Source organism: Xenopus laevis, chromosome 7S (assembly GCF_017654675.1).
Source record: "Xenopus laevis strain J_2021 chromosome 7S, Xenopus_laevis_v10.1, whole genome shotgun sequence".
NCBI lineage: Eukaryota > Metazoa > Chordata > Amphibia > Anura > Pipidae > Xenopus > Xenopus laevis.
Window position 1 is genome coordinate 108,404,216 of NC_054384.1, and position 27,191 is coordinate 108,431,406.

Consider the following 27,191-nt stretch of genomic DNA (forward strand, 5'->3'; position numbering starts at 1 on the left):
ACAGCGGAATCAGTCAGTAACACAGTGGAATCAGTCAGTAACACAGGGGAATCAGTCAGTAACACAGGGGAATCAGTCAGTAACACAGGGGAATCAGTCAGTAACACAGGGGAATCAGTCAGTAACACAGGGGAATCAGTCAGTAACACAGGGGAATCAGTCAGTAACACAGCGGAATCAGTCAGTAACACAGGGGAATCAGTCAGTAACACAGGGGAATCAGTCAGTAACACAGCGGAATCAGTCAGTAACACAGGGGAATCAGTCAGTAACACAGGGGAATCAGTCAGTAACACAGGGGAATCAGTCAGTAACACAGGGGAATCAGTCAGTAACACAGGGGATCAGTCAGTAACACAGGGGATCAGTCAGTAACACAGGGGATCAGTCAGTAACACAGGGGAATCAGTCAGTAACACAGGGGATCAGTCAGTAACACAGGGGATCAGTCAGTAACACAGGGGATCAGTCAGTAACACAGGAGATCAGTCAGTAACACAGGGGAATCAGTCAGTAACACAGGGGAATCAGTCAGTAACACAGGGGAATCAGTCAGTAACACAGGGGAATCAGTCAGTAACACAGGAGAAACTGTCAGTAACACAGGGGAATCAGTCAGTAACACAGCGGAATCAGTCAGTAACACAGGGGAATCAGTCAGTAACACAGGGGAATCAGTCAGTAACACAGGGGAATCAGTCAGTAACACAGGGGAATCAGTCAGTAACACAGGGGAATCAGTCAGTAACACAGGGGATCAGTCAGTAACACAGGGGATCAGTCAGTAACACAGGGGATCAGTCAGTAACACAGGGGATCAGTCAGTAACACAGGGGATCAGTCAGTAACACAGGGGATCAGTCAGTAACACAAGAACTGTCCATAACACAGGGGAATCAGTCAGTAACACAGGGGAATCAGTCAGTAAACAGGGGATCAGTCCAGTAAAGGGGGATCAGTCAGTAACACAGGGGAAACTGTCAGTAACACAGGGGGATCAGTCAGTAACACGGGGAATCAGTCAGTAACACAGGGGGATCAGTCAGTAACACAGGGGAAACTGTCAGTAACACAGGGGGATCAGTCAGTAACACAGGGGAAACTGTCAGTAACACAGGGGGATCAGTTGAGTTACAGCTAAGCAATAGCATATACATTGCCCTACCCTAAAGCTTCATTCCATTATGAAACACATACACACATATACACATATACACATATACACATACTTGTACAGACTTAACAATACACTCGCATATATAACTATACTGTATATACAGATTTTCTACAATAGTCTTGGATATTTAAGGCATTAATAGAACCTGCGATCACAGGATCCCCAGGCAGGGCATTCCACTAATACTCTTGAATTTATTTGAAACCCAGTGGTTTTATTGCGTTTCTTCTAATATGTTGATACATTTTTATTTTTTACACTTTGTTAATCATCTCACGTATGTTTCCTCATTCCATTTCTATAAATCAGCTCGGCACAGTTCTCCCTGAAGCCACCGCTGTTTGTGGCACAAGTCACGATGGAATTTAAGTTATTATAGTTATTATAGTTATTATAGTTATTATAGTGCAGAATTGTTCCCTGTAGATCAGAGATTTCACCCAATGGGCAATATCCAGCAATGCCTGAGAACCCTAAACAGTCACTGCTAAAATCTAGAACCTTTAGGATTTTTTAATAATAAAACAATATCTTGTACTTGATCCCAACTAAGATATAATTAATACTTATTGAAAGTAAAACCAGCCTATTGGGTTTATTTTGTTTTTACATGATTTTCTAAAAGATTTAAGGTATGAAGATCCAAATTACAGAATGATCACTCATCCAGAAAAGCCCAGGTCCTGAGCATTCGGTATAGGAGGTCCCATACCTGTTCTTCTCTGTTCTATTCTATTGTGCTGATGTGTAGCCATGGGGGCAGCCATTCAAGCACAGGATATCCCTGTTATCTACTGTGTATCCTGTGCTTGAATGGCTGCCCCATGGCTACACAGCAGCTTGTTTATATAAACTATAGTAGTACTTATCTGTTATCTACTGTGTATCCTGTGCTTGAATGGCTGCCCCCATGGCTACACAGCAGCTTGTTTATATAAACTATAGTAGTACTTATCTGTTATCTACTGTGTATCCTGTGCTTGAATGGTGGCACCCATGTCTACACAGCAGCTTGTTTATATAAACTATAGTAGTACTTATCTGTTATCTACTGTGTATCCTGTGCTTGAATGGCTGCCCCCATGGCTACACAGCAGCTTGTTTATATAAACTATAGTAGTACTTATCTGTTATCTACTGTGTATCCTGTGCTTGAATGGCTGCCCCCATGGCTACACAGCAGCTTGTTTATATAAACTATAGTAGAGTTTCTGAAGCAAACACACCACTTGTACCAGAGCAGGGCAACACTATATTATATTTTCATTCTATGAAAAAAAATTTTTTAATTTTTTGGTGTTACTGTTCCTTTAATGAATTGTGTCCGTTTGCTCCTTCCATTGAGTCCATTGTGTGTTACATTCAAAAAAGTTTATTTGAGCTTTTACCTGTCAACCAAACAGTCTCAGAGCGTCAGAGTCTATGGCTACAGTCCAACATACATTGCAAACACATGAGCAGGACAAATAAACCAGAGTACAATTGTGATTAGAATGTGAGCTCCTTAGTAACTGTCACATACTCCCTCTAAATACTTTATAGAATGTGTGAAGGGTTGAGAACTATCATAATTGAACAGAAAGCCATTGATCTTAGTCATCGAGCTGATTTACTCCCTGGACATTCCTTTCTATTGTCCCAGAATTAAATGAAAAGCCTTCTGTCTGGTCATTCCAGTTTTCCAGTAAATAACGTCAAATCTTTGTTCATGGCTTGAAACTGTCCTTGGTTTGAATGTGTGACATTTTTGCATGTTACCACCCTTGTAGGACACAGATTTGGGCAGCTGGTGTTCTTTAACAGTTTACTACAATGAAGCACAATTTCATAACCCCAACATGTTTATTAATCATATTAATAGTAAAAAGATGCAAGTTGTGAGTGTGGCTCCTTTAAATCATGGTACCAGTATAGTTGTAACCGATCCAGAAAAGGCAAATTTGCTAAATCAGTTTTTTTCTCCAGTGTATACAATAGATGAGTCTGCACTGTTGGCTCACCCAGGAATTGGTTCATAAAGCTTCAATAAAACTATTTTGAACAAGGCACCAGGGCCAGATGGAATACACCCCCGGGTTCAAAAAGAGCTTAGTTTGGTTTTAGATCGCCCCCAATTTTCTGATTTTCTCTCCCTTTCTGTTTCATCTGGTATGGTACCTATGGATTGGAGGAAAGCTGATGTTATTCCAATATTTAAAAAGGGATTACAGTCTCAGCCTGGCAATTATAGGCCAGTAAGTTTGACATCTGTGGTGGGCAAAAAAATTTGACGGCTTGTTAAGTGATCACATTGAAAATGTTGTGAATGGCATTATGAGCAGCAATCAGCATGGCTTTATGAACGATAGGTCATGTCAGACAAATTTAATTGCTTTTTAAGATGAGGTAAGTAAGATGCTGGACAGTGGGGGGGGCAGTAGATGTGATCTATTTGGATTTTGCCAAAGTGTTTGATACCATGCCCCACAAACGACTGCTTTCTAAACTAAGGTCTGTTGGGCTTAATGAAGTCGTTTGCACATGGATAGGAAACTGGCTACAGGATCGGGTACAGAGGGTGGTTGTTAATGGTACATTCTCTACTTGGAGTAAGGTTCTTAGTGGGGTCCCTCAGGGCTCGGTATTGGATCCACTTTTATTTAACTTGTTCATTAATGACTTAGGGGAGGGTGTTGTAAGTAATGTATCAGTGTTTGCAGATGACACAAAACTATCAGCCCAATTAATTCCATCCAGGATGTGGCACTTGCAACAGGATCTTGACTAACTGGCAATCTGGGCAGCTAAGTGGCAAATGAGATTCAATGTTGATAAATGTAAAGTCCTGCACCTGGGATGTAACAATATCCACTTATACCCTTAATGGGACTGCACTAGGCAAATCCATAATGGAGACGGAGCTTGGAGTCCTTGTAGATAATAAACTTGTCTGTAGCAAGTAATGCCAGTCAGCAGCATCAAGGGCAAATAAGGTCTTGAGTTGTATTAAATGGGGCAGAGAGTCACGGGAGGAGGGGGTCCCACTGTATAGAGCACTGGTAAGGCCCCATCTAGAATATGCCCTACAGTTTTGGTCTCCATCACTCAAACAGGACATTATTGTATTAGAGAGGGGACAGAGAAGGGCAACTAAGCTGGTAAAGGGAAAATCTTAGCTATGAGGAAAGACTGGCCAAATTGGGGATGTTCACGCTGGAGAAGAGGCGCTTAAGGGGTGATATGATAACTATGTATAAATATATAAGGGGATCATATAATAATCTCTCTAATGATTTAGATCATTCCAGCTGACACAAGGTCACCCATTCCGATTAGAAGAAAAGAGGTTCCAGCTAAATATTGGGAAGGGGTTTGTTACAATGAGAGCCATGAAGATGTGGAATTGTCTCCCTGAATCAGTGGTACAGGCTGATACATTAGATAGGTACAAGGAAGGGTCGGATGCTTTATTGACCAGTAGCTCCTCCCAGCAGACAGGAGGGAGCCAATGAGATTAGAGGAGGGAAAGGGGTGTTACAGGGAGAGCTGGGAAGTGAATCAGGGGTACAGGCTGATACATTAGATAGGTACAAGGAAGGGTCGGATGCTTTATTCACCAGTAGCTCCTCCCAGCAGACAGGAGGGCGCCAATGAGATTAGAGGAGGGAAAGGGGTGTTACAGGGAGAGCTGTGAAGTGAATCAGTGGTACAGGCTGATACATTAGATAGGTACAAGGAAGGGTCGGATGCTTTATTCACCAGTAGCTCCTCCCAGCAGACAGGAGGGAGCCAATGAGATTAGAGGAGGGAAAGGGGTGTTACAGGGAGAGCTGGGAAGTGAATCAGGGGTACAGGCTGATACATTAGATAGGTATAAGAAGGGGTTGGATGGTGTTTAGCAAGTGAGGGAATACAGGGATATGGGAGATAGCTCATAGTACAAGTCAGGGTTGCTTCAGGCGGCAGTGAGCGGCCAATTACAAGGGGTGGCAAAAAGCTTTCTCTTGTAACTTTAAGAGCAGAATTTTGAGGTTTTAAAACGGAAATTTGGCTCTGCTAGTGCAGAGAGTGATATTGCGCTCATTGCACTAGCGATGCTTCCCACGTTTGACCTGCTCTGACGCTGAGTAGAAGAGGGGGAGCAGCAGCCCCAAAATCATCCCTGGACAAGTTAATTCAGGGACTGATCTAACTTCCCTTTTGGAGTCAGAAAGGAATTTTCCCCCCCTCTGTTGGAGATGCTTCAAATTTATTTTATTTTATTTTTTTTGCCTTCTTCTGGATCAACTAGCAGTTAGGCAGGTTAAATATAGACTTAAAAGTTTTAAATTGATAGACGTGTGTCCTTTTTCAAACTAACTTACTATGTTACTATGTATTAAAAGCCCATAGCATGATATGTACCTATCCTTCCTCAAGTTCCTTTGCTTAACACAAATACCAGTAATGTTGTGAAAGACCCAAGGTCTCACCAGTAATCGTTTGATCACACGTGGACATTATTGTGCTATACAGATCCAGCAATAGCATTAATTGTGACCGGACAAAGTCGTTCTAGAGACTCACATACACCATTGTACATTCCATTCTCCCAGGCAAGACAGTTATAGATGTGCACAGTACATGTATGGGACCTGTTATCCAGAATACTAGGGAGCTGGGATTTTCCTTATAATGGATCTTTCTGTAATTTGGATCTTCATACCTTAAGTCTACTAGAAAATCATGTAAACATTAAATAGACCCAATAGGCTGGTTTTGCCTCCAATAAGGATTAATTATATCTTAGTTGGGATCAAGTACAAGCGACTGTTTTATTATTACACAGAAAAAGGAAATCATTTTTTTTCAAATTTGGAATATTTGGATAAAATGGCGTCTATGGGAGACGGCCGTCCCATAATTCAGAATTTGTATCGGGTTTTCACCTCCCGAGTCTAAGTTACAATTCTCGCTGCTCTTCCTGTTCGTGTAGGAGAAGATCAAAGATCTCGTGTGAGAATTTCATTTTTTATTTCTGGTAAACTTGTAAGACACATTGTGAGACCTGAGGGCGAGGAAGTCGTTTTGGTTTTACAAAGCTGCTTTACTTGTGAGGGAAAGTCTTCAGGGGAGAAGATTCCAGGAAACATTCCCCATCATTTCTCGTACAGAAACTGTAGAACTTTGTTTGAGAAATGTTGTGTAGGTTCACGGTAGAAGTAAGTTCTTATAAAAGGACCTGCAATAAGGGAGCAACTTTGTACCCTGCCAGGACTTGCTAAGGAATCCTGAAAATATTTTACCACTCCTCTGAGCACCTTCTTGTGTTCAACATGTAATATATGTGTATATAGTTTTATTTGTATAGCACTGTACAGCAAAACAATAAATCATTAGTAACAAACCAGGGGTCACTGCAATAATAAGTAACAATAAGTGCATTATTAGAAATACAATTCACATAAATATCAAATATAATTACACTCAGGGGCACATTTACGTAGGGTCGAATATCGAGGGTTAATTAACCCTCGATATTCGACTGTCGAAGTTAAATTCTTCGACTTCGAATATCGAAGTCGAGGGATTTACCGCAATTCGTACGATCGAACCATCGAAGGAAAAATCATTCGATCGAAACGATTAAATCCTTCGAATCGAACGATTCGAGGGATTTTAATCCATCGATCGAATGAAATTCCTTTGATCAATATATATATATAATATAACCTATATATATGTTAGCCTATAGGGTAACATTGAGGTTTGGTAGGTTTTAGGTGGCGAAGTAGGGGGTCGAAGTTTTTTTTAAAGAGACAGTACTTAGACTATCGAGTGGTCGAATGATTTTTAGTTCGAATCGTTCGAATCGAAGTCGAAGTCGTAGTCGAAGGTTGAAGTAGCCAATTCGATGGTCGAAGTAGCCAAAAAAAACATTCGAAATTTGAACTATTTTTTATTCTATTCCTTCACTCAAGCTAAGTAAATGTGCCCCTGAGTGTAAAGGAGACAAAACGATGGAGGACCCTACCCGTTGAGCTTACAGTCTAAATAGGAGGGTAACCAGGGGCAGAACTACCGGGGGAGCAGGGGGTGCGAGCGGGCCAGGGCCCGCACCCCCTCAGGGGCCCCCTGCCAGTCCACGCGCCGTGCATATCCCGGCCAGTTCCGGGTTTACGGAGGGGGGCGGGGGCCCGGCTGCGCGTCCTGTGCCAGGACCCACCCCCCTCTAGTTCCGTTTCTGAGGGTAACTTACAGACACAATTTGGAGGGGTATTAAAGTGCTGTAGATTACAGTGGGTGAAACTGTCATATAAGTGCCAGTTCAAGTGTTATCCAGGTGCTCCCAGAGGGAGTCTTTGAGTTTAGTTCTAAAGACATCGAGGGAGGATTCTCTCAGGAGAAATTCAGGAATGATATTCCAAATATAAGGAGCAGCAAGACAGAAGTAGGGGTACAACAAAGCGTTAGCTCTGAGAGGAGCGGAGGTTTCACCAGGAGGATATAGAGAAACAAGAGATGAGATGTAGTTAAGTGCAGAGGACTGAAGGGTTATGAGGTTTATGAGGAAAAGTTACAGAAGTAATACAGACTGTAGAGGGGAGAGATGGGAGTTAGGGAGGCCAGTTAGTAGAAGGTTACAGTAATCTAGTCGGGATAGGATGAGAGCATGCATGAGCGTCTTGGATGTATCAGGTGAAAGGAAGGGACGGATTTTCGCAATATTGCGTAAGAAAAAGTGACAGGTTTGACAGTGGTGTTAATATGATCAGAGAAGGAGAGAGAAGAGTCAAAGATCAACCCCAGACAGTATGCTAAGCTGACAGGGTTAATGAGCCTGCCATCAATAGAGATAGTAAATGGGGGAGTGGGACTGGCTTAGATTTAAAGATGATTAGTTCAGTTTTAGTTAGCTTGAGGTGGTGCTGGTTTATCCGGTTGGAGAGTGCTAGGGGGCAGTTAGAGACCTGAGCCTCTGTTTCAGCTGTTGGATAAATATATTTGGGTACATCAGCATACAGATGATAATTAAAGCCAATTGAGCGGATCCCAAATACAGAGAGTACAGGGAGAACAACAACGGACCAAGTACAAAGCCTTGCGGCACCCCTATATTAAGTGGAGCTGAGGTGTAAGTTTAAGAGACAGTGAATGATCATTTAGAAAGAGAGTCAAGATGCAGCCTGGTTACAGATACAAAGTGAATACAGAATCTGTATCAGGAGAGAGTGATCAAGCGCATCACATGTAGATGTTTCAAGCAGTTGTCAAAACCATAAGATTTAATCAGCTGGTGCCCCTTGTGGGAGGGTGCGTGGGACATTAACACATGAAGAAATGAAAGGTAGTGATGGGGCGAATTCGCTGTGAACTTCCGCGTTTTGCCGCTGGCGAATAAATTTGCGAATTTGTCTCAAAATTCAATTTTTTTTGACACCGGCGACAGTTCGCTACAATTAAACGGACGCCCATTGTGCGTCAAAAGTAGCATTTTGCAAATTTTTTGACCAGTTTCACGAATTTCGGGAGAAATTCGCAAAATTCGTTGCGAATCAAAACGGGACAAATTTGCCCATCACTATTATAGCTTCTGTTCACCTTCTGCCAGCATCGCAGTATTTGTGCTACAGAAAAAACAAATGTTTGCCCAATGTTTGTGACCTCTTTAGATGACCTCTTTTCAGCAGCTTCAGACAGTCAGGTCACGAACATAGTCTTCACTTCAACGCTTCTCTTGGGTGATGTGCGTCACTGTTGGGACTGGGGTTTTAAGATAGTACCTGAGCTCTACAACTTGTGGGTTTCAGTAGAAACAATTTTCTTAGAAAACTGCCTGTCAACATTTTCAGTTTTTCACTGACGGAAAGAGATGAAGCCACACAAGTTATTTGGCAAATTTAGTTTACCCCCCTGTAATGCTTATCCGGCTCATCTCCTGTAGTTCTTTGCTTTATGTGACCAGGGATTGTAGCACCCAGAGTCAATAGCAAATGGGTTCTAGATATTATAGATGTCATACACTCAGTTACTCCCTGGTATCCTTCAAAAACACTTTTGTTATTAACTTTGTTAATTGTGTCAAGAGCTCTGCCGCTTGCTTCATCCTTATGTATCTATACAGGTATGGGAGCCATTATTCTAAAACCAGTTATCCAGAAAACTCCAAATTATGGAAAGGCCGTCTCCCATAGACTCCATTTCCATTTTCCATTTCTCCTGTAATAATAAAACAGTCGCTTGTACTTGATCTCGACTAAGATATAATTAATCCTTATTGGAGGCAAAACCAGCCTATTGGGTTTATTTACTTTTTACATAGTTTTCTAGTAGACTTGGAAGACCAACTTATGGGAAGATCCATTATCCAGAAAACCCCAGGTCCCGAGCATGCTGGATAACAGGTGACACACCTGTATAAGCTAAATATGATTTATTTATGTCATTTGCAGGGATGGGTCCTACAAAGTTTCTAAACCACAGGCTACATTTTACTGGATGTGAAGAACTCTGAGAGGCACCATTTTCAACATCTTGGCTTTCTATATCTTGGGTGTCTCAGATGTGACCAATAAATGTGTAACCACATAGACGTTAACTTGTTCTTGTTACTTTTGGTTATTAACATCCATTAGATGGTCGTGTAGTACTAAAAGTCCTAATAATAAAGAGATTTGGTTGGAAGGTAGAAGCAGTTGTGGCACCTACTGTCTGCAGATCTGGGAAAGCCCCAGCCATGGACTAGATGAAGCACTGGCAGATTGTTCAGTCCTGGGTTATCAGGCCTATTCAGATGTCATTTATGAAGGGTAGAGCAGGGTTCAAATTGCAGAAAACAGGCAAAATGTTATGTTTTTGTGCTTTTGGGACATTCCCCACCATTTACACCTCGGGCGCAGGTCTTGCACTCAGAATGGAGATATAAGGCGCACCACTGGACCAATGCTCTCTCCTACCTTCACCGCACTGACTCATAGGTTCTAGATTCAACAGACCTATTGGATCATTGTCCAAATCTAAGATTTAGTGGGAGAACTAGACTGGCAATTCTGGCATTCTGAGGCAAATAGCGCCATTTTGGTTTTGGGAGATACTGTTTCCTGCTCTTTCCTCACTTCCCCTCTGTTTTGGCGCCAATTACTAGCTATTTAAGGCCCTTCTGTCATTCCCTCTTTGCCCAAGCTGGCTTCTGGTTGTGTGCAGATCCTGCTCAAGCATTTTACTACTGCTTATTCCTGGTTCCTGACCTCTGCCTGTTCGACTACGATTCTTGCCGCCTGCCCTTGCCCGTTTGCCTGTTTTTGACCATGTCTCTTGCCTGATCCAAGTTTCTACTACATTTTGGAAAACTGGTCTCTGAAGTTTTGTGGCAACCCAGCAGTAAGTCTGGGGCCCCAAAAGGGCGATGGTGAAAACCAGGACTAGTTGGGCTCTTCCACTTTACAGATTCCTACCAGCAGCCTTTCTCCCTGGTTCCCATTTAACTAGTCAGTTACAGGAGGCAGTAAGAACAGGCTGCTTGTACCTACCAGCAACAAGCTCTCTATCCTGGATGCAAGAATTTACTGAATGAGCACTAAAGGGCACATTTTTTAAGACATGGATACGCAGGAACAGTATGAGGTACTTGTATAGAATTTCCTGATCGCTGAAATCTCTAATGGCAAGTTTTGCAGGTTTTCTGTTATCTGTAGTAGAATCTGAATGCAGAGCTGCTAATTATTATTATTATTATCTCTATGAGTGGAATTTATGGGGCCAGTGCCTATAGGGCTCCCTCTTTGTGCTGGTGCCAGAAGAAAACTATGAAAACCCATGAATAGTTGCACCATCTGGCACAGGCTTGAGTAAAAATACAATAAAAAATAAGTCAATATTATCACTGGCTGGTGGAGTGTCCTCTATGCAAGGTATCATGCTTTTAAACACCCTATTAACACCACAAGGGAGGTCATACACCAAGTAGGGGTTCATGCATTTAAACACCCAGGAGTGGATAATTATTTTTATTACCCAGGAGGGGCTCATACTTTTGAACAACCAGAAAGTGGTTCCTGCTTTGGAACAGGCAGGGGGGGCTCGTGCTTTTGAGCACCAAGGAGAGATCATACTTTTGAGCCCCCAAAAACGGGAACATGCTTTTGAGCACCCAGGAAGTGACTATGTTTTTGAACACCCAGGATGAAATTGTGCTTTTGAACACCAGATGGGCGTTAATGACTTTTGTTTAGAGCCATGACACATCAGAAACGCTCTTTTGTTTTCTACTTGACAGTTAAAAGAATGTGGTTTCAGGTGATTGACAGCTGGATTGAAAAATATTTTTCAGGTGTTTGGGGAAAACCACATTCCATTAGGTTGAGTTTCTATTTGCTTTCAAATATCTTTTGTTAACCTTTTAAAAGATCAATATACACCTATCTTCCCCTTTGTTTAACTGCGGCACAGTAATAAGCACTTGTGTTGAAAATGCGTTCTGCCTATTCTTTTGATGAATGCTTTTAATGTAATTTGATTATTTGGTTTTTACCTCTGCTATAATGAGCTCTGTACAAACAAACCCCTCTTTTTTTCAAAATTGTAGTCTTTTCTCTGTTTAGTGCAAGAAATTTCATATTTAAACAATAGATAAAAAAGTAAGTTCAGTACCATACAAGTTGCCATACACTGTATTGTTCTGTTTGACGCATGACTAGAACAGCAGGAAGTAAAGTGGAGCTGCAACTCATTTTCTGCCGACACGCAAATATCACACACTGGCGGATTATATTTTCCAACATGTCCTCCGATCAAGGAACAAACTGGTATCCATGGAACATAGATTTCTATTGGGATCAGCCGGGCAAAGATCATACGATACAAATGTTTAGTGGTATGTGCGTGGCCAACTTTAATTCATGGGTACCATGTAGTTTATCTGTGGGAAGTGAAAAAACACAAACTATCTGCCATATCTGAATTGTGAAAGACACAACCCATGGTCACAATTAGGCTGATATTATAAGAAATCAATCTGCATTGTGGGTAAAAAACATGCTGTATCAATAATAAGAAGCAAATAATTGTGCAATGAGCCGTCCTCGTTGGTTACAATGCATAGTTTTAGTTGTAGAATGGCATGGAATTTAAAGTACACAGAAAATAAACATAGAGGAGACAGTGGGCCAGTCATGAATGAAATATAATTCTATACACGGATTATATAAATTAGATCATTTCTATTCCTTACACAACTCAGTCACATAATTCAACATGGAGTCCTCTTGGCTTGCTCAGAAGTTCTGATAATTGAAATCCATGAAGCTCGGTGAAGGGTTTAGCTATTCCAAACAGTCAAGTTACAAGCACTCATTTATTCATGATTCTAAGCCTATAGGGGAAAAAATAAGAAGTTCCCACCATAAATAATTGGTGTGATCCAACTCTCTGCATCTACTCGTCAAAACAAAGGAAAGGCAAAGAGGTTGGCATGGGTGCCACACCAGGGAAATATCTTAAGGAAAAGCTCTTTGATATGCACCAAGCAAAAATAAAGTATCTCCTTGGAGGAAAGAAATCTGAAGTTCAAAAGCCCCTGTGCTTCTCCCTGTACTTGCAGAGTATTGGGAGCCATTGACTGTTAACGTACAGCATTATAGGGAACGTGAACCTTTAATCTCTGTCTTGGATTTCGAGATTGCCTCCTTCTGTAGAATAAGAGGAGCACGAATAACAGGATCAGCAAGGTGCTTCCCAACAGCAGAGAGAAAAAGAGAACTGGGTGGTGTCCTTTAGGCTGTGAACCACCTACAAATAATACAACAAATATGTTAGTTACAACTGTGTTTTCCAGGTTCGCCATAATCTGAGCGTAAGGTATTAAAATTCTTAATTAACCAAATTGTATAATTTACAGCAAAATTAAAAAGCAGCTGCATCTGAAGAAATTGTGCTTAAAGGGATACTGTCATGGGAAAAAAATGTTTTCAAATTAATCAGTTAATAGTGCTGCTTCAGCAGAATTCTGCACTGAAATCCATTTCTCAAAAGAACAAACAGATTTTTTTATATTCAATTTTGAAATCTGACATGGGGCTAGACATTTTGTCAATTTCCCAGGTGCCCCTGGTCATGTGACTTGTGCTTTCACTTTAGGAGAGAAATGCTTTCTGGCAGGCTGCTGTTTTTGCTTCTCAGTGTAACTGAATGTGTCTCAGTGGGACATGAGTTTTTACTATTGAGTGTTGTTCTTAGATCTGCCAGGCAGTTGTTATCTTGTGTTAGGGAGCTGTTATCTGGTTACCTTCCCATTGTTCTTTTGTTTGGCTGCTGGGGGGGGGGAGGGAGGGGTGATATCACTCCAACTTGCAGTACAGCAGTAAAGAGTGATTGAAGTTTATCAGAGCACAAGTCACATGACGTGGGGCAGCTGGGAAATTGGCAATATGTCTAGCCCCATGTCAGATTTCAAAATTGAATATAAAAAAATCTGTTTGCTCTTTTGAGAAATGGATTTCAGTGCAGAATTCTGCTGGAGCAGCACTATTAACTGATTCATTTTGAAAAAAATGTTTTTCCCCATGACAGTATCCCTTTAATGAATACCCTGTAAATTATATCCTTCTAAACAAGAGGGCCAATTTAGACATACTGTACCTGAGCCCTCAGGTCTAAGAATTACTTGAGGTTACTAAAAACACATGAGAGTTCCTAATCTCTTGTATGGTTTGTTCCTTTGAATACCTGTCAAGCAGGTTTTTTATTTCCCTGACAAAAAACTAAAAAAGCTTGGCTGGTCATAAATAATGAGCTTTTAAAATTCAAAAATGTACCTGTGTTGTTATCTGTGCAAGGAACCTCAATACTCTGGTTCTGAAGGGTGAACCCTAAGCTGTGCCTGAGTGAACAACTAAGCGTCACATTTGCTTTGGTGGTGCACCTCTCGTGATGAAGTCTGACAATGCTTTTGATCCAGTATGAGCCGTCTGGGTTCTGCCTTTGGTTACTGAGCTCTGGTCCTTTCATCCATTTCCAGGGTCCAAAGTCCCACACGAAACTGATATTTTGTGCTTCTTGAAGTTGATTTAAACATGATACATGGGTGTTGTTGAAATCCATTTCTATTGGAGCTTTGTATGAACAAAACCAAAAAATAATGTCAATTAAAATCTGGTAACAAGCATCCCTTAACGTTTACATGGTTTACAAACTGTGGGATACTATTGAGATTGTAACATAAGTGGGTGCCAACTTGCCTACACTCTTTGTGCAACATTAAGTAGCTTAATAATGTTTGGGGTCCCTGTAAGGCTCTACTGGGATTTGAACGAGGAACCTTCTGGTTATTGGCCACTATTCTCTAATCACTACGTCAGGACTTCAGCCAGAAGGTTCCTCGTGAATTTGCTCATTTCAGCTGAGCATTGTTGCTTGAACACAGGTTCTTGCTTCTCCTGTCCCCTTGCCCTGCCTTGACCTCCAGTCTGTTTTGTCTCTGCACCATCTCAAGGAGAAGGACTGATTACTTCCCCTTTAGATTTCCCTTAAAGTCCCCCTCAAGCCTGGCACTTGCAGGCTTTTTCATTAGGATACAAATAATGCATAAACTCAGAGTTTCTGAGTTTCTGTTGTAAATGGTTCTGTTTCTCACTTCATGGTTTAATTTCTTCATTTTGCCATTACATGTTTTATAAAGTGGAAGCTGGGGTAGACCTCTGGGGAATGTGAAACTGTATATTGTAGATTTCTCCCTTCCCATTGTCTGTAAATTCAAGTAATCAGCCTTTTCTTTACCTGGACAACGAACCTCAACACTCTGCTTATCAATGACGTATCCCATGTTGTTTTTCAGTGAACAACTCAATGTCACATTCCTCTTGGCTGTGCAATGGCCCTGAAGGGTAACATGGCTGCTGATCCAAAATGAACCATCTGGATTCTGTTGTTTGCTACTGAGCTCCTCCCAATGTAACGTGTCCCAGAATGGAAAGTTCCAAACAAAGCTCACTGTTTCTGCCATCTGGACTTGAGTCTTACACATAACATGTGAGTAGTTGAAATCCATTTGGATTGGACCTTAGCATGAAATAAACAACCAGTTACTGTATGTTACACTCCAAATATCCTAACAGGCCTCTGAATCTGAAAATCTAACATTGACAGCAAAAAAGGAGCATTAGTCTTTTCAAAAGCGTTGTGGTCAAAATGGGGCAATGAAGTTCTATGCCTGAATAATTGAATGGGTTAGAGGGGCATGATTAATTTATAGCTTTTATGATGGTGTGTGGTTGGTAAGAAAAACCCAATAAATGGATGATACTTGCCCAGATCAAGCATGCTCTTCTACCAGAGGCACAAATTACCAAGCTGAAGCTTCTTTATAATAGACATATTATGAGAATACCCACTCCTCATAAAAATTTGATTATGATTTGAAAGCATGAGTGAAAAATGTAAGGTAATGACAAGCTATATGATGAATAGACTCAATAACAACAATTATGACTTTCCATTGAGAAGCCTAAAGACCAAAGAGATGACAAGATATTATGGAGAACTGTATTTGAACTCTATTTAGTTTACTACCATTGGCCTGATCATGGTGCTTTCTTTAACTGCTTCTATAACTTTACTTCTGGTGGGCTTCCATCAGGTACATCAGAGGTAATGTCAGAATAAGCTGAGTTGATGTTCATCTACAGCTGTACAAATTCAGCTGATAGACTAAAACTGAAACTAGTTGATAAGTATGGGAAAATGGACCAACAGATAATGAATGTTGGCAATTTGGATGTGTATTTAGTCATCAACCAACTCAGGTGTTCAACCAACCCAAGGGCTGAACAATTACAGTGCTGCAATTCAGAAGTTGGCCGGTGAGGTCAAAATGTTTAAGGTTTCTATGAACAGGTAATTTCAATCTGACCCAATAGCTTTAAAGTTACAAAAAAAGCATGCTCGGTACCTGTATTTCATTGGGTATTTTATAGTAATAAAATTCTTTTATATCTGCTTACCATGAACATAGAGCATTGTCCCATTTCCTGGCTTAAAGAGGGATTCTGACCCTTTAAGCACCGATATACGACATATATATTTGCTTGTATCTGAAAGTTGCAGATTGGATAAGAATATTGACATGTCTTTCCATTCCTTCTCATTGCTGAGCTGAACACGGGTCACCTCATCGGGCTTGATAGGATACAGCGTCACTTCTGATTGGTTCGGCTTCTGCAACAACCAGTAGGGATGTGCTCTGATCACTTGCTTTTTAGCATCAATTAAATGGCACGGCAAGTTGGCGGTTGAGCCGATGAGCCCTGAAGCAAACGGGGCTTGGTCTACTATGATATCGCAGAGTGTGTGAACTGGAGGAGAAGAAAAAAGAAGGCTTTAAAAGAGGGTGTATTTGGCAAGAGGATTTTAATGGACATGTTTATGACATGGGAGGGGGATTTATAACTGATTGAGGCTTTCAGCTTAAGCCGTCATTGAGGAAACCCCCGTGGGAGTTAAAGTGGACCCGTCACCCAGACATAAAAAACTGTATAATAAAAGTCCTTTTTAAATTAAACATGAAAGCCAATTTCTTTTTTTTATTAAAGTATTCATAGCTGTTGTAAACTCATTTAAAAATATCAGTTGTCAATCAAATATTGCCTACCCCGCCTCTATGCCTAGGCATAGAGGTGGGGCAAACAATTACTTTCACTTTCCATTCAGCACTTCCTAGATGTCACTGCTCTCCCCACATTCCCCCAGCTCTCTTAACGATTTAATTGTGTAACCAGTGCATGGGGATAGAAATTGGGTCCCTGTCCCCTGGTGCACAAACAAGATTCTGAGATGATACAAGGCTTGCCTTAATAACAGTGTCCACAAAATGGCTCCTGCCTGCTTGTTATAATTATGAATTCCCAGACTGATGGAAACAAGATTCAAATAATTTATACAGTGTAATTAAAGTTCATTTTGCTTGACTAACATGATAAAATAGGATTTGGAATAATTTTGTTTGGGTGACGGGTCCCCTTTAAGGAAGGTTTTGGGAAAGCTGCTGAACTTTTTCAGATTTTAAAAACCTGTTTAAAGTTCGCAGTATATAAAGTGCAATTTTAAGCACAATCTCCATGTTTTTCCCCTAAATTCACAGGTTTGTTTTTTTTTGCCAGAATTCTGCCGTTGTTGCAAAGGCAAACAGACCTTTCTCTTGACATGACTGCCCTGATCCCACCACAATTGAGCCCAATGTGCCAAAATGGACACAAATGTGAATGTGGTTTGTCATCAAATAAATAAATGCTGCCTGGTATAATTTACGGTGTTCACCATGTGAGTGACGTCTGTGAGCCTTTCTTTAGGCACAAGGGTGCAGTGCTTTAGGCAACATGTTCCAAACAAAATAGGCAAAAGACAGCCAATCAGACAGCTAGAATTCTGCCATGTCGTTTCCAATAGAATAAGAAAATGTACATGTATTTTGGGTACCAGCGTGAGCAGTCAGATTTGATAATGATCATCCATAAGACCAAATGGACTGATCTAGGAGATTGGCACATGCCCAAATGCCAGCCCCTATATAAATCCTAAGTTTGTCATAACAAGAGGGTTGAACCTGAGTTACATATAGGGTTGCTACCTGTTTTTGGAAGAGCTGTCCGGATCAAAACCTCTTGCCCGGTTTTCCAAATATGGAAAAACGGATAGGTCTCTCTCCCTGTTCTCTCAGCGCTCTCCATGTCATAATCCTACCCCTGACTTCATGGTCCCTCCTCTCTGCACCAAAATTCCGACCTGTGACATCACTGCCACACCCCTGTGATGTCATGGCCTGCTCGCTGCCTGAACTTCATCCAATGGAAAGGTGGTAACTCAGTACAAGCAAATATAATTGCATGTGGCAGATTTTGGGGGTATTTGACATCTCTCAAATGTTGCAGCTCTCTATATCCTTGCATCATCTTCCCTAAACAATAAATGTTAAGCATTTAAAAAAACACATGGAGGGTGCAAACACACAGATCAGATGGAACATTTAAATCTTACCCACTGCCAGAAGTAATGGTATTGCTTCAAGATACAGAGCTGCCATCTTTAATTTAATAACACTTCTTCGGCAGCACAACCTTCCTGTAGAGAGAGCAGGGATACAATGTGTATTATCTAAAAGCTTATAGGTGAAAGCAAACATGGTCTAGTTACTCATAACAACCAATCAGATGCTTACTTGAAAGGAGCATAGATTCCCCTGTACTAAGTACAATTCAGCAGGAACAGTCCCCTAAGTTTGCTCATAGTCTGTACTGAGAGATCCCATAAAACTATGGCAGCATAGGTATTCCCTGTACTAAGCACAATTCAGCAGGAACAGTCCCTAAGTTTGCTCATAGTCTGTACAGAGAGATCCCATAAAACTATGGCAGCATAGGTATTCCCTGTACTAAGCACAATTCAGCAGGAACAGTCCCTAAGTTTGCTCATAGTCTGTACAGAGAGATCCCATAAAACTATGGCAGCATAGGTATTCCCTGTACTAAGCACAATTCAGCAGGAACAGTCCCCTAAGTTTGCTCATAGTCTGTACAGAGAGATCCCATAAAACTATGGCATCAAAGGTATTCCTCTGTACTAAGCACAATTCAGCAGCAACAGCCCCTTAAGTTTGGATGTGATAATCCCCAACTCTCAGTGTCTATACAATCAATGCACATCTGTTGGCCTCTCATCTTTGGTTTATCTGTTGCAGAGAAATGTCAACTTGCTTCTGACCCAATAAAACTTCCTATTTTTTTAGTTCTTAAACATTATGTAAAAATCTGATTCTATAAAATAGATATAAAATCGGAATCTCTATAATGTATTTTATTTGTCTGTGGTATTGTACCTTGGCTTAATGGTTGAACTAGAACTAGAAACAATGATCAGATCAGATATGATACATTGACTTTATTTGTACTTCCCCATACAGTCTGGAGGAAGATATTTCTTTGAAGTAATGTCAGTATATTTTGTTGGCCAAGGGTATTTCTAAAAATCAGATTATTTCATGGAAATACAGAAGGGGGCATTTTTGCAAGATTAAAGTGATACTGTCACACGAAAAGATTTTTTTTTAAAAAAAAGCACCAATGCTGCACTTAAATTCGTTTTTTAAAAAAGCAAATAAATATTTTTTATATTTACTTCTGAAATTTTGCATGGGGCTAGACAAATTGTTAGTTTCCCAGGTGCCCCCAGTCATATGTCTTGTACTCTGATAAACTTCAGTCGCTCTTTACTGCTACACTGCAAGTTGGAGTGATATCACCCCCTCTGAGTGTTGGACTGGCCCCCCGGAACACCAGGAAAACTCCGGTGGGCCCAGGTGTCAGTGGTCCCTCATGCTGCTAACCATGTGGCTTATTTCCTTGTCATTCTCTATTTCTTTAAACATACCTTCCAACATTTTGGAAACAGAAAGAGGGACAAAATTTTTTTGACCACTCCCATTTTTGTGACCACACCCCATAATTACCATGTCAATTTTACAAAATTTGGCAAGTTATGAAAGTTTGAACACATTTCTGTGGTTTTTATGTGTTATTACAGTTTTGCTAATGAAGTTTAATTACCCTTTCAGCTGTGTAAGTTCTTATCTTATCTAAAACCATTACAAAAGTATGTTAAGTATGTATTCTGGGCTCTCTGCCAAGAGCCAATTAAGTTAGAAATTTTGTATCTTTTTCTGACAGTTCCGTGCAACAGATCAAAGAAAAACCCGGGACATATCAGTACATATCCGGGACTTCGGGTTGAGCTGTCCAAAGTGGGACTGTCTCGCTCAAAACGAGATGGTTGGGAGGTATGCTTTAAAGGCTTTAATAATTGAAGAATAGAGTATAGTATGTAGAGATAGAAGACTAGTAGAATAAAGACGTTGAGTGAGGAGAGGAGAAATTATAGTTTGGAAAGTGGCCAATGGTCTAAGGTTTTCTGGTGGCCTATGACATCCCAATCTGACACTGCCCCCTCCCTTTCCTCCACAGAAGCCCATCAACAACACAATGGGCAGTTAACCAGACAGCAGCTCCCTGACACCTTTGCTGAACGATTTGTTTGCATTGCTAACCCCACCTAGTGGTAGACTAGAATAGCACCCAACCAGCAAAAACCCATTGGGAAGGGGAGAAACAGAAGCTGCCTCAAAGTGCTGGCTCCTTCTCAAAGCTCAGGGTCAGGCACCGAGATGGCTCCTCCACATCACAATATTACAGTTAGCAAAAAAAATTAATTTGTTGGTTCAAGAATAACATTTTACGTGGTAGAGTGAATTATTTGCAATAGAAAACAATTTTGGTTTGGGCTCAGTGATCCTCATGCAGAACAAGGAAACTTTATGGTTGGGCACTAAGTCACCCACAAGGAAGGCAATTTTCCTTGGTAGACAAAGCTGTCCATGCGTCATTGTAGTTATTGGGAGAACCTCTGGCAGCCTCAGTCATTATATAAACCATTCCTGGGAGTGTCTGGGGGAGCCGCATGAGTTGTCACCTACTGTATAAACACAGTCAAGAGGAGACTGCCCCCTGGGTCCCTCTCCAAAGAGAAAGAGAACACAATGTAGAATGGGAGGCAACTGGTTTCCTCTTTATCTTCCAGACCATTTCTGGTTCCCGTGGAATAGAGTTTTGCATGAAAAGTAATCAGAACTCATGAATTGGGGTCCATCATAATTATTGAGGGTTTGTTCCCTTTGGCTTTTCTCTATTGACGCAGTAGAACTGAGGCTGAGTTTGGCAAGCTAGATGGCTGGCACCCTTTGATTGATAGTCACTTGGCCCATTGTTTAGATGTTGAATTACAGTAAATATTAATAATTAGATGTCAAGTACAGCTCAGATCATTTCCACCAGAGCTTTAAATAATGTGAACTATATCATGGATTTGGGTCTTCTTCTGTTTGGAAATTGAGAAGAATTGTTTCTCATGCATAGAAATGAACATCATGGTAGATCCTACTTAAAAAGGAATATAATGACCTTACTGGTGTTCTGTATTGTATAATAAAACAAAATGTGGCATCCCTTACATCTGTATACAGAGAAATACAGGTATGGGACCTGTTATGCAGAAAGCTCTGAATTATGGAAAAAGCGTCTCCCCTGCACTCCATTTTATCCAAATAATCCAAATTTTAAAAAATAATTTTCTTTTTCTCTGTAATAATAAAACAGTCGCTTGTACTTGATCCAAACTATAATATAATAAATCTTTATTTGAGGCAAAACCAGCCTTTTGGATTTATTTACTGTTTACACGATTTTCTAGTAGACAAGATGTGAAGACTTAAATTATGAAAAGATCCATTATCCGGAAAGCCCCAGGTTCTGAGCAGCCTGGATAACAGATCCCATGCCTGTATACAAAGGAGAGGTTTTTGGACACAAAAGTGCGACCCCCTGTCAATGCATCTTCTCCCTTGGTAGCCATTCAATCAATTAACTTCTGGAATTCTAATGTATAGATTACCCAAAGAGATCAAATACAGTACAGGTATGGGACCTGTTATCCAGAATGCTCAGGACCTGGGGGTTTCCAGATAACAGATCCTTCTGTAATTTGGATCTTCATACCTTAAGTCTACTAGAAAATCCTGTAAACATTAATTAAACCCAATAGGCTGATTTTGCTTCCAATAAGGATTAATTATATCTTAGTTGGGATCAAGTAGAAGCTACTGGAAGGAAATAGTTATTAAAAAGTTGGATTATTTGATTGTAATGGAGTCTATGGGAGACGGCCTTTCTGTAATTTGGAGCTTTCTGGATAACGGGTTTCTGGATAACTGATCCCATACCTGTATATACAATAAAAGACCAAACAAACCCATAGTACTCTTAAAATATACAAGCTGTGTAATCTTCATCAGAGATGTCAAAAGAGAAGCAGAGAACCGTGTGTATATAAACTTAGATGGGGACTTACATGATTCAGAAGCCCAGGAAACAATGGTGGAACTGAGATTATATTGAGCAATGAACTTTAGGGATCCAGGGGTATCGCTGAGAAGTTGCTACTTGAGCTGATGGGATCAAGGAAGAAATGTCAGTTGAGCCGGAAACACACACACATATATATATATATATATATATATATATACGTATATATAAAATGTACCATAAAAGATGTTTTGAAAGAAAAGAACCTGAATGACTAATCTTTCCATCTGCAACGTTAGCTATTTCTTCCTTCTCACACAGTTATAAAAATAGTTAATTCAGCAAGTGAAACAAGAAGAGGTTGTACCCACCTGCTTAACTGATTGAGACCCCCCCCCCCCCCACCAATGGTTCTACCCAGAAACAGGAACAGAATGTGACTCCTTATTTCATACTCTAAAGCAGAAGCCGCCAATGAATGTAGATACTGATGAACATCCGAATATGATGAGGTTAAGGGAAACGATAAACATATAACAATAGATCAGTGTGAGCATTTGTTATTACAGGTATAGGATCCGTTATATGGAAACCCGTTATTTGGAAGGCCGTCTCCCATAGACTCCAGTTTATCCAAATAATCCAATTTTTTTTAAATGATTTATTTTTTCTGTGTAATAATAAAACAGTCGCTTGTACTTGATCCCAACTAAGATATAATTAATCCTTATTGGAAGCAAAACCAGCCTATTGGGTTTATTTCATGTTTATATGATTTTCTAGTAGACTTAAGGTATGAAGATCAAAATTACCGAAAGATCCGTTATCCAGAAACCCATAATCCAGAAAGCTCATAATTACTGAAAAGCTGTCTCCCATAGACTCCATTATATAGTGAATAAAGTACCCCCTTTTGTAAAATATAGGGATATTATAAGTTACCGAGGAGTTTCATGACCATATAAAAGTACGAGGCCGAAGGCCGAGTGTTTTTATACAGGTCATGGAACTCCGAGGTAACTTCTAATATCCTCATATTTTACAACTGGGGGTACTTTATTTATTATAATACACAAATTTTGGTGAGTCATGTGACAGAAATGACATCAGAACTCACCGTTTATAACTGATGACATCAGAACTCACCGTTTATAAGGATATAATTTACAGGATATTCATGGCTTTTGTGTATTATAATGAAATAATTCAAATTTTTTAAAATGATTTCCTTTTTCTGTGTACCGTATATACTCGCGTATAAGCCGAGTTTTTCAGCACCCAAAATGTGCTGAAAAACTCAAACTCGGCTTACTCATGGTTTTTGTAACACAGGCAGTCACAGCAGTACGTTTTACTGTGACAGATTGCCGGGGTTTTGAAATCCGGGCGGCGACACAGTCAGTCACAGACAGTAACAGGTACCTGCCCAGTGTCCCCCAATTGACATTCTGAAATCTGACATGAGGCTTATACACGAGTCAATACATTTTTCCAGTTTTCTTAGGTAAACACGCACGCGGTAATAATAAAACAGTCGCTTGTACTTGATCCCAACTAAGATATAATTAATCCTTATTGGAAGCAAAACCGAGCGATTGGGGGGGAAAAAACAATAAAAAACTGTTTGGGTTTTTGCTAGATTTTATTGAGTTTCTCTCCGATCCGAATAAATCATACGTTTTTAATAATAAGTAAGGTCACATCGTGGATTCTAGTTTGGTCTGACTTTTGTTTAATAAAATAATCAGAAAAATTCAGATTTTGATAAACACCTCCCTTAATATTCAGAAGTGGCTCAGATATTGAGGGAGAAGATGGATCTTGCTTTATATTCACCAGTGAACTGCTCTATTTACCAGGTTTAACGTTTGCTTCACATTAAAGTCGAGTGGGTTGAGCTGAAAGGTTAAAATATTTTATTTTTCATTGGAACATTTTAGTCAGCTCCTATTTTTGTGAAGAGCCCAACTGCTCAGTGTAAAGTGACTCATTATGAACATTTCATGTTTTGGAAGTATTGGCAGCCATTCATAGGAACTATGTAAAAACTTCCTACACACATTACAGAGGGGCCTTATCATATCTCTTGCAGGTATTTTAAAAACCTTCAAAGGTCAGAATAAAATAGAAATGCAAAATAAACTTATTAAATCCTCTCCTTCCTACTGTCTGGCAACCCAAGGTGTGTGTATATATATAATACACAAAAGCCATGAATATCTTGTAAATTATATCCTTATAAACGGTGAGTTCTGATGTCATCAGTTATAAACGGTGAGTTCTGATGTCATTTCTGTCACATGACTCACTGAAACTTGTGTATTATAATAAATAAAGTACCCCCAGTTGTAAAATATGAGGATATTAGAAGTTATCTCGGAGTTCCATGACCTGTATAAAAACACTCGGCCTTCGGCCTCGTACTTTTATATGGTCATGAAACTCCTCGGTAACTTATAATATCCTTATATTTTACACTATATAATGGAGTCTATGGGAGATGGCTTTTCCGTAATTCGGAGCTTTCTGGATAACAGGTTTCTGGATAACGGATCTTTCCATAATGTGGATCTTCATACCTTAAAGGTGGCCATACATGGAGAGATCTGCTCGTTTGGCGATATCAGGGCAATATGGGGCTGATCTGATCATGGGCCCTAGGGCCCAATGACCGAATCCTAACGGTGGCTTTACGGGCGGTCAGATCGTGGGACCTCATCAACGAACAGATGCGGCCGCAATCCGACGTGATTTTTAGTCCCATAAAATCGAGATCTGGCCGACTTTCGGCCAGATCTCGATCAGGGAAGCCCATCGGGGGTCCCCATACACGGGCCAATAAGCTGCCGACTCGGTCTGTCAGCAGCTTTTATCGGCCCATGTATGGCCACCTTAAGTCTACTAGAAAATCATATAAACATGAAATAAAGCCAATAGGCTGGTTTTGCTTCCAATAAGGATTAATTATATCTTAGTTGGGATCAAGTTCAAAATACTGTTTTATTATTACAGAGAAAAATCAAGTTTTAAAAAAATTTTGGATAAAATGGAATCTAGGGGAGATGGCCTTTCCGTGATTCGGAGCTTTCTGGATAATGGGTCTACAGAACAGAAAATCACAAAGAGTGACTATGTGCAATGTGTCACACTGTCTGTCTCATATGGAAAACATATTCTAACTTTCTTTTTATCATAAAACAATGCACATGTCAATTCTATATTGAAGATTAAAATATTAAAGCCATGAACCGGACCGGACTCACCTATAGGCTTGATATGTTCATATAGACGCCAGCGATGGTCTCTGCAGATAGAGGGGTTTGTATAACTCATTTACACCTGAAGCTTCTGCTGTTGTGCTTCTCTCAGCTAAACCTGTAACTATATTTATATATATATATATATATATATATATATATATATATATATATTATATATATATATATATATAACAAACAAGGGAAAGTTGTGCTCACCACTATTTTTTAAAAACCATTAGGCGGGGGTGCAATGAGGCTGTGACCACAAAATACTTTGACGTAGTTGGCCAGCTTAAATATATTGCAATATATGGACAAACAATCCCTGTTTTGTTTAAAGGGTAAGGCATTTTTCAGTAGCAGTATGCACAAAATGTCGCTGTCTTAATATATTGATAATGGGTTGAGTGCAGAGGACTCTTGTATTTGACTATATATATATATATATATATATGTCACAGCAAGTCTACTTTTAGCTTCCCACATAGAACAAAAGAATAGAACTTCCTGTATCGTATTCATGTCAGACCCACTTACTTTGCACTCCTTTCATCATTCTCAGTTTTTATTGAAATACTCCTGATAATCTGTTAGAATCGTCTACATCTTCTTCATCCATACAATGGTGCTGATCTGCTCACATGGGATGAACGTCTATGTTGGTATAGGGAGCCGATGAGTAAACTGGGGCAATGGGGTGTCTGTCTCATGGGATCCAATAATGATATGTGTATATGTATAAATATATGTACATTATATAAGGAACGTGGGCTGTGTATATCAGGAAGGTGGGGAGAGACTGTATCACTGGGATCTTTAGTGGCAAACAGATTCCTTGTAGAGCCACCAGCACATTCAGCCACACAGCAAGTGGGATACAAGTGAATCCAATAGACCACCAGGGACAGGCTGGGAAGTACAGCCCAAATTTTAGCCTGATCCTACAGAAACACTGGGATTAGGGAGGAGCAGTATGGAAAGGCGGTAACCCATTTTGGCAGAGGAAGAGGTAGAGGTAGGAGAAAGTCCATGAGAGGCTTCAGAGAGGAGCAAATTTCTTCTTTGTAATTCTCACAGTTCAGTTCTTCTCTTTCAGCCGTTGGTGAACTGCACATGGGAGCAGGGCTGGAATTAGGGGTTGCCAGAAGAGGCACCTGCCTAGGGTGCAACAATAAGGGGGTGCTGGGCAGGTACCTGTTAAAGTGCCTCCTGTCTACTCCTAAGTGACTAACGCAAACTCACCAGCGTGACGTCATTTCGTTACTTCGCCGATTTATTAACGGGCGCTGGTGTAAATTCGCTAGCGAAGTGGACCTACTCTAGCGCTACTTTGCACCCTTACGCCAGGCGAAGTTGCGCTATGGCGAAGGGACGTAACTACGCTAATTCACTAACTTGCGGATTTTCATGAACGTTAACTCTTGCGCCAGACTTGCCTTCGCCAACTGAGACCAGGCGAAGTGCAATAGAGTAGATAGGGCTTGCTTCAAAAAAAGTTGAAAAAAAGTCACCAAAAACGCTGGCGTCTTTTCCTTTTTTAAGGGTGATAGGCTGAAAAAGATCGTACATTTTTTTGGGGGTACCCTCCTTCCCCCCTACATTTCCTAACATATGGCACCTAAACTATACACTGGGCACATGTATAGGGCAAAATAACAGCTTTTATGAAGGTTTCCCAGGCTTGTGTAGTGTAATGTATTTGCTGCTACATATACGTCCATTCAACTTCGCTTTGCTTGATGAATTAACACTAGCGCAACTTTGCTACCGTTCACCTCCCTGAGCGCAACTTCGGATTTTAGTGAATTAGCGGCGCCCTGGCGAACTGCGGCGAAGGCATCGCTAGCGCATTTTCGCTGCTTAGTGAATTTGCCCCCTAGTCTGTGTTTGTTCCCCTCT

General features: G+C 40.5%; 1 protein-coding gene across 2 annotated transcripts; it reads right to left on the reverse strand.

Annotated features, from left to right (window-relative positions):
* Positions 1–12,219: 12,219 nt before the first annotated feature.
* On the reverse strand, positions 12,220–25,405 carry LOC121396616. 2 transcript variants are annotated; one of them, XM_041571735.1, is made up of 7 exons: positions 25,296–25,405; positions 22,079–22,175; positions 18,161–18,244; positions 16,132–16,482; positions 14,909–15,190; positions 13,948–14,244; positions 12,220–12,922 (listed from the first exon to the last, which is right to left on the reverse strand). In XM_041571735.1, exons 3-7 carry the CDS (start codon positions 18,204–18,206, stop codon positions 12,756–12,758), a joined length of 1,143 nt encoding a protein of 380 aa, XP_041427669.1. In that variant the 5' UTR covers positions 18,207–18,244; positions 22,079–22,175; positions 25,296–25,405; the 3' UTR covers positions 12,220–12,755. The 2 variants fall into 2 exon arrangements, with proteins under 2 accessions (XP_041427669.1, XP_041427670.1); XM_041571736.1 differs by lacking the exon at positions 25,296–25,405 and adding an exon at positions 22,271–22,419.
* Between the last annotated feature and the right edge of the window lie 1,786 nt (positions 25,406–27,191).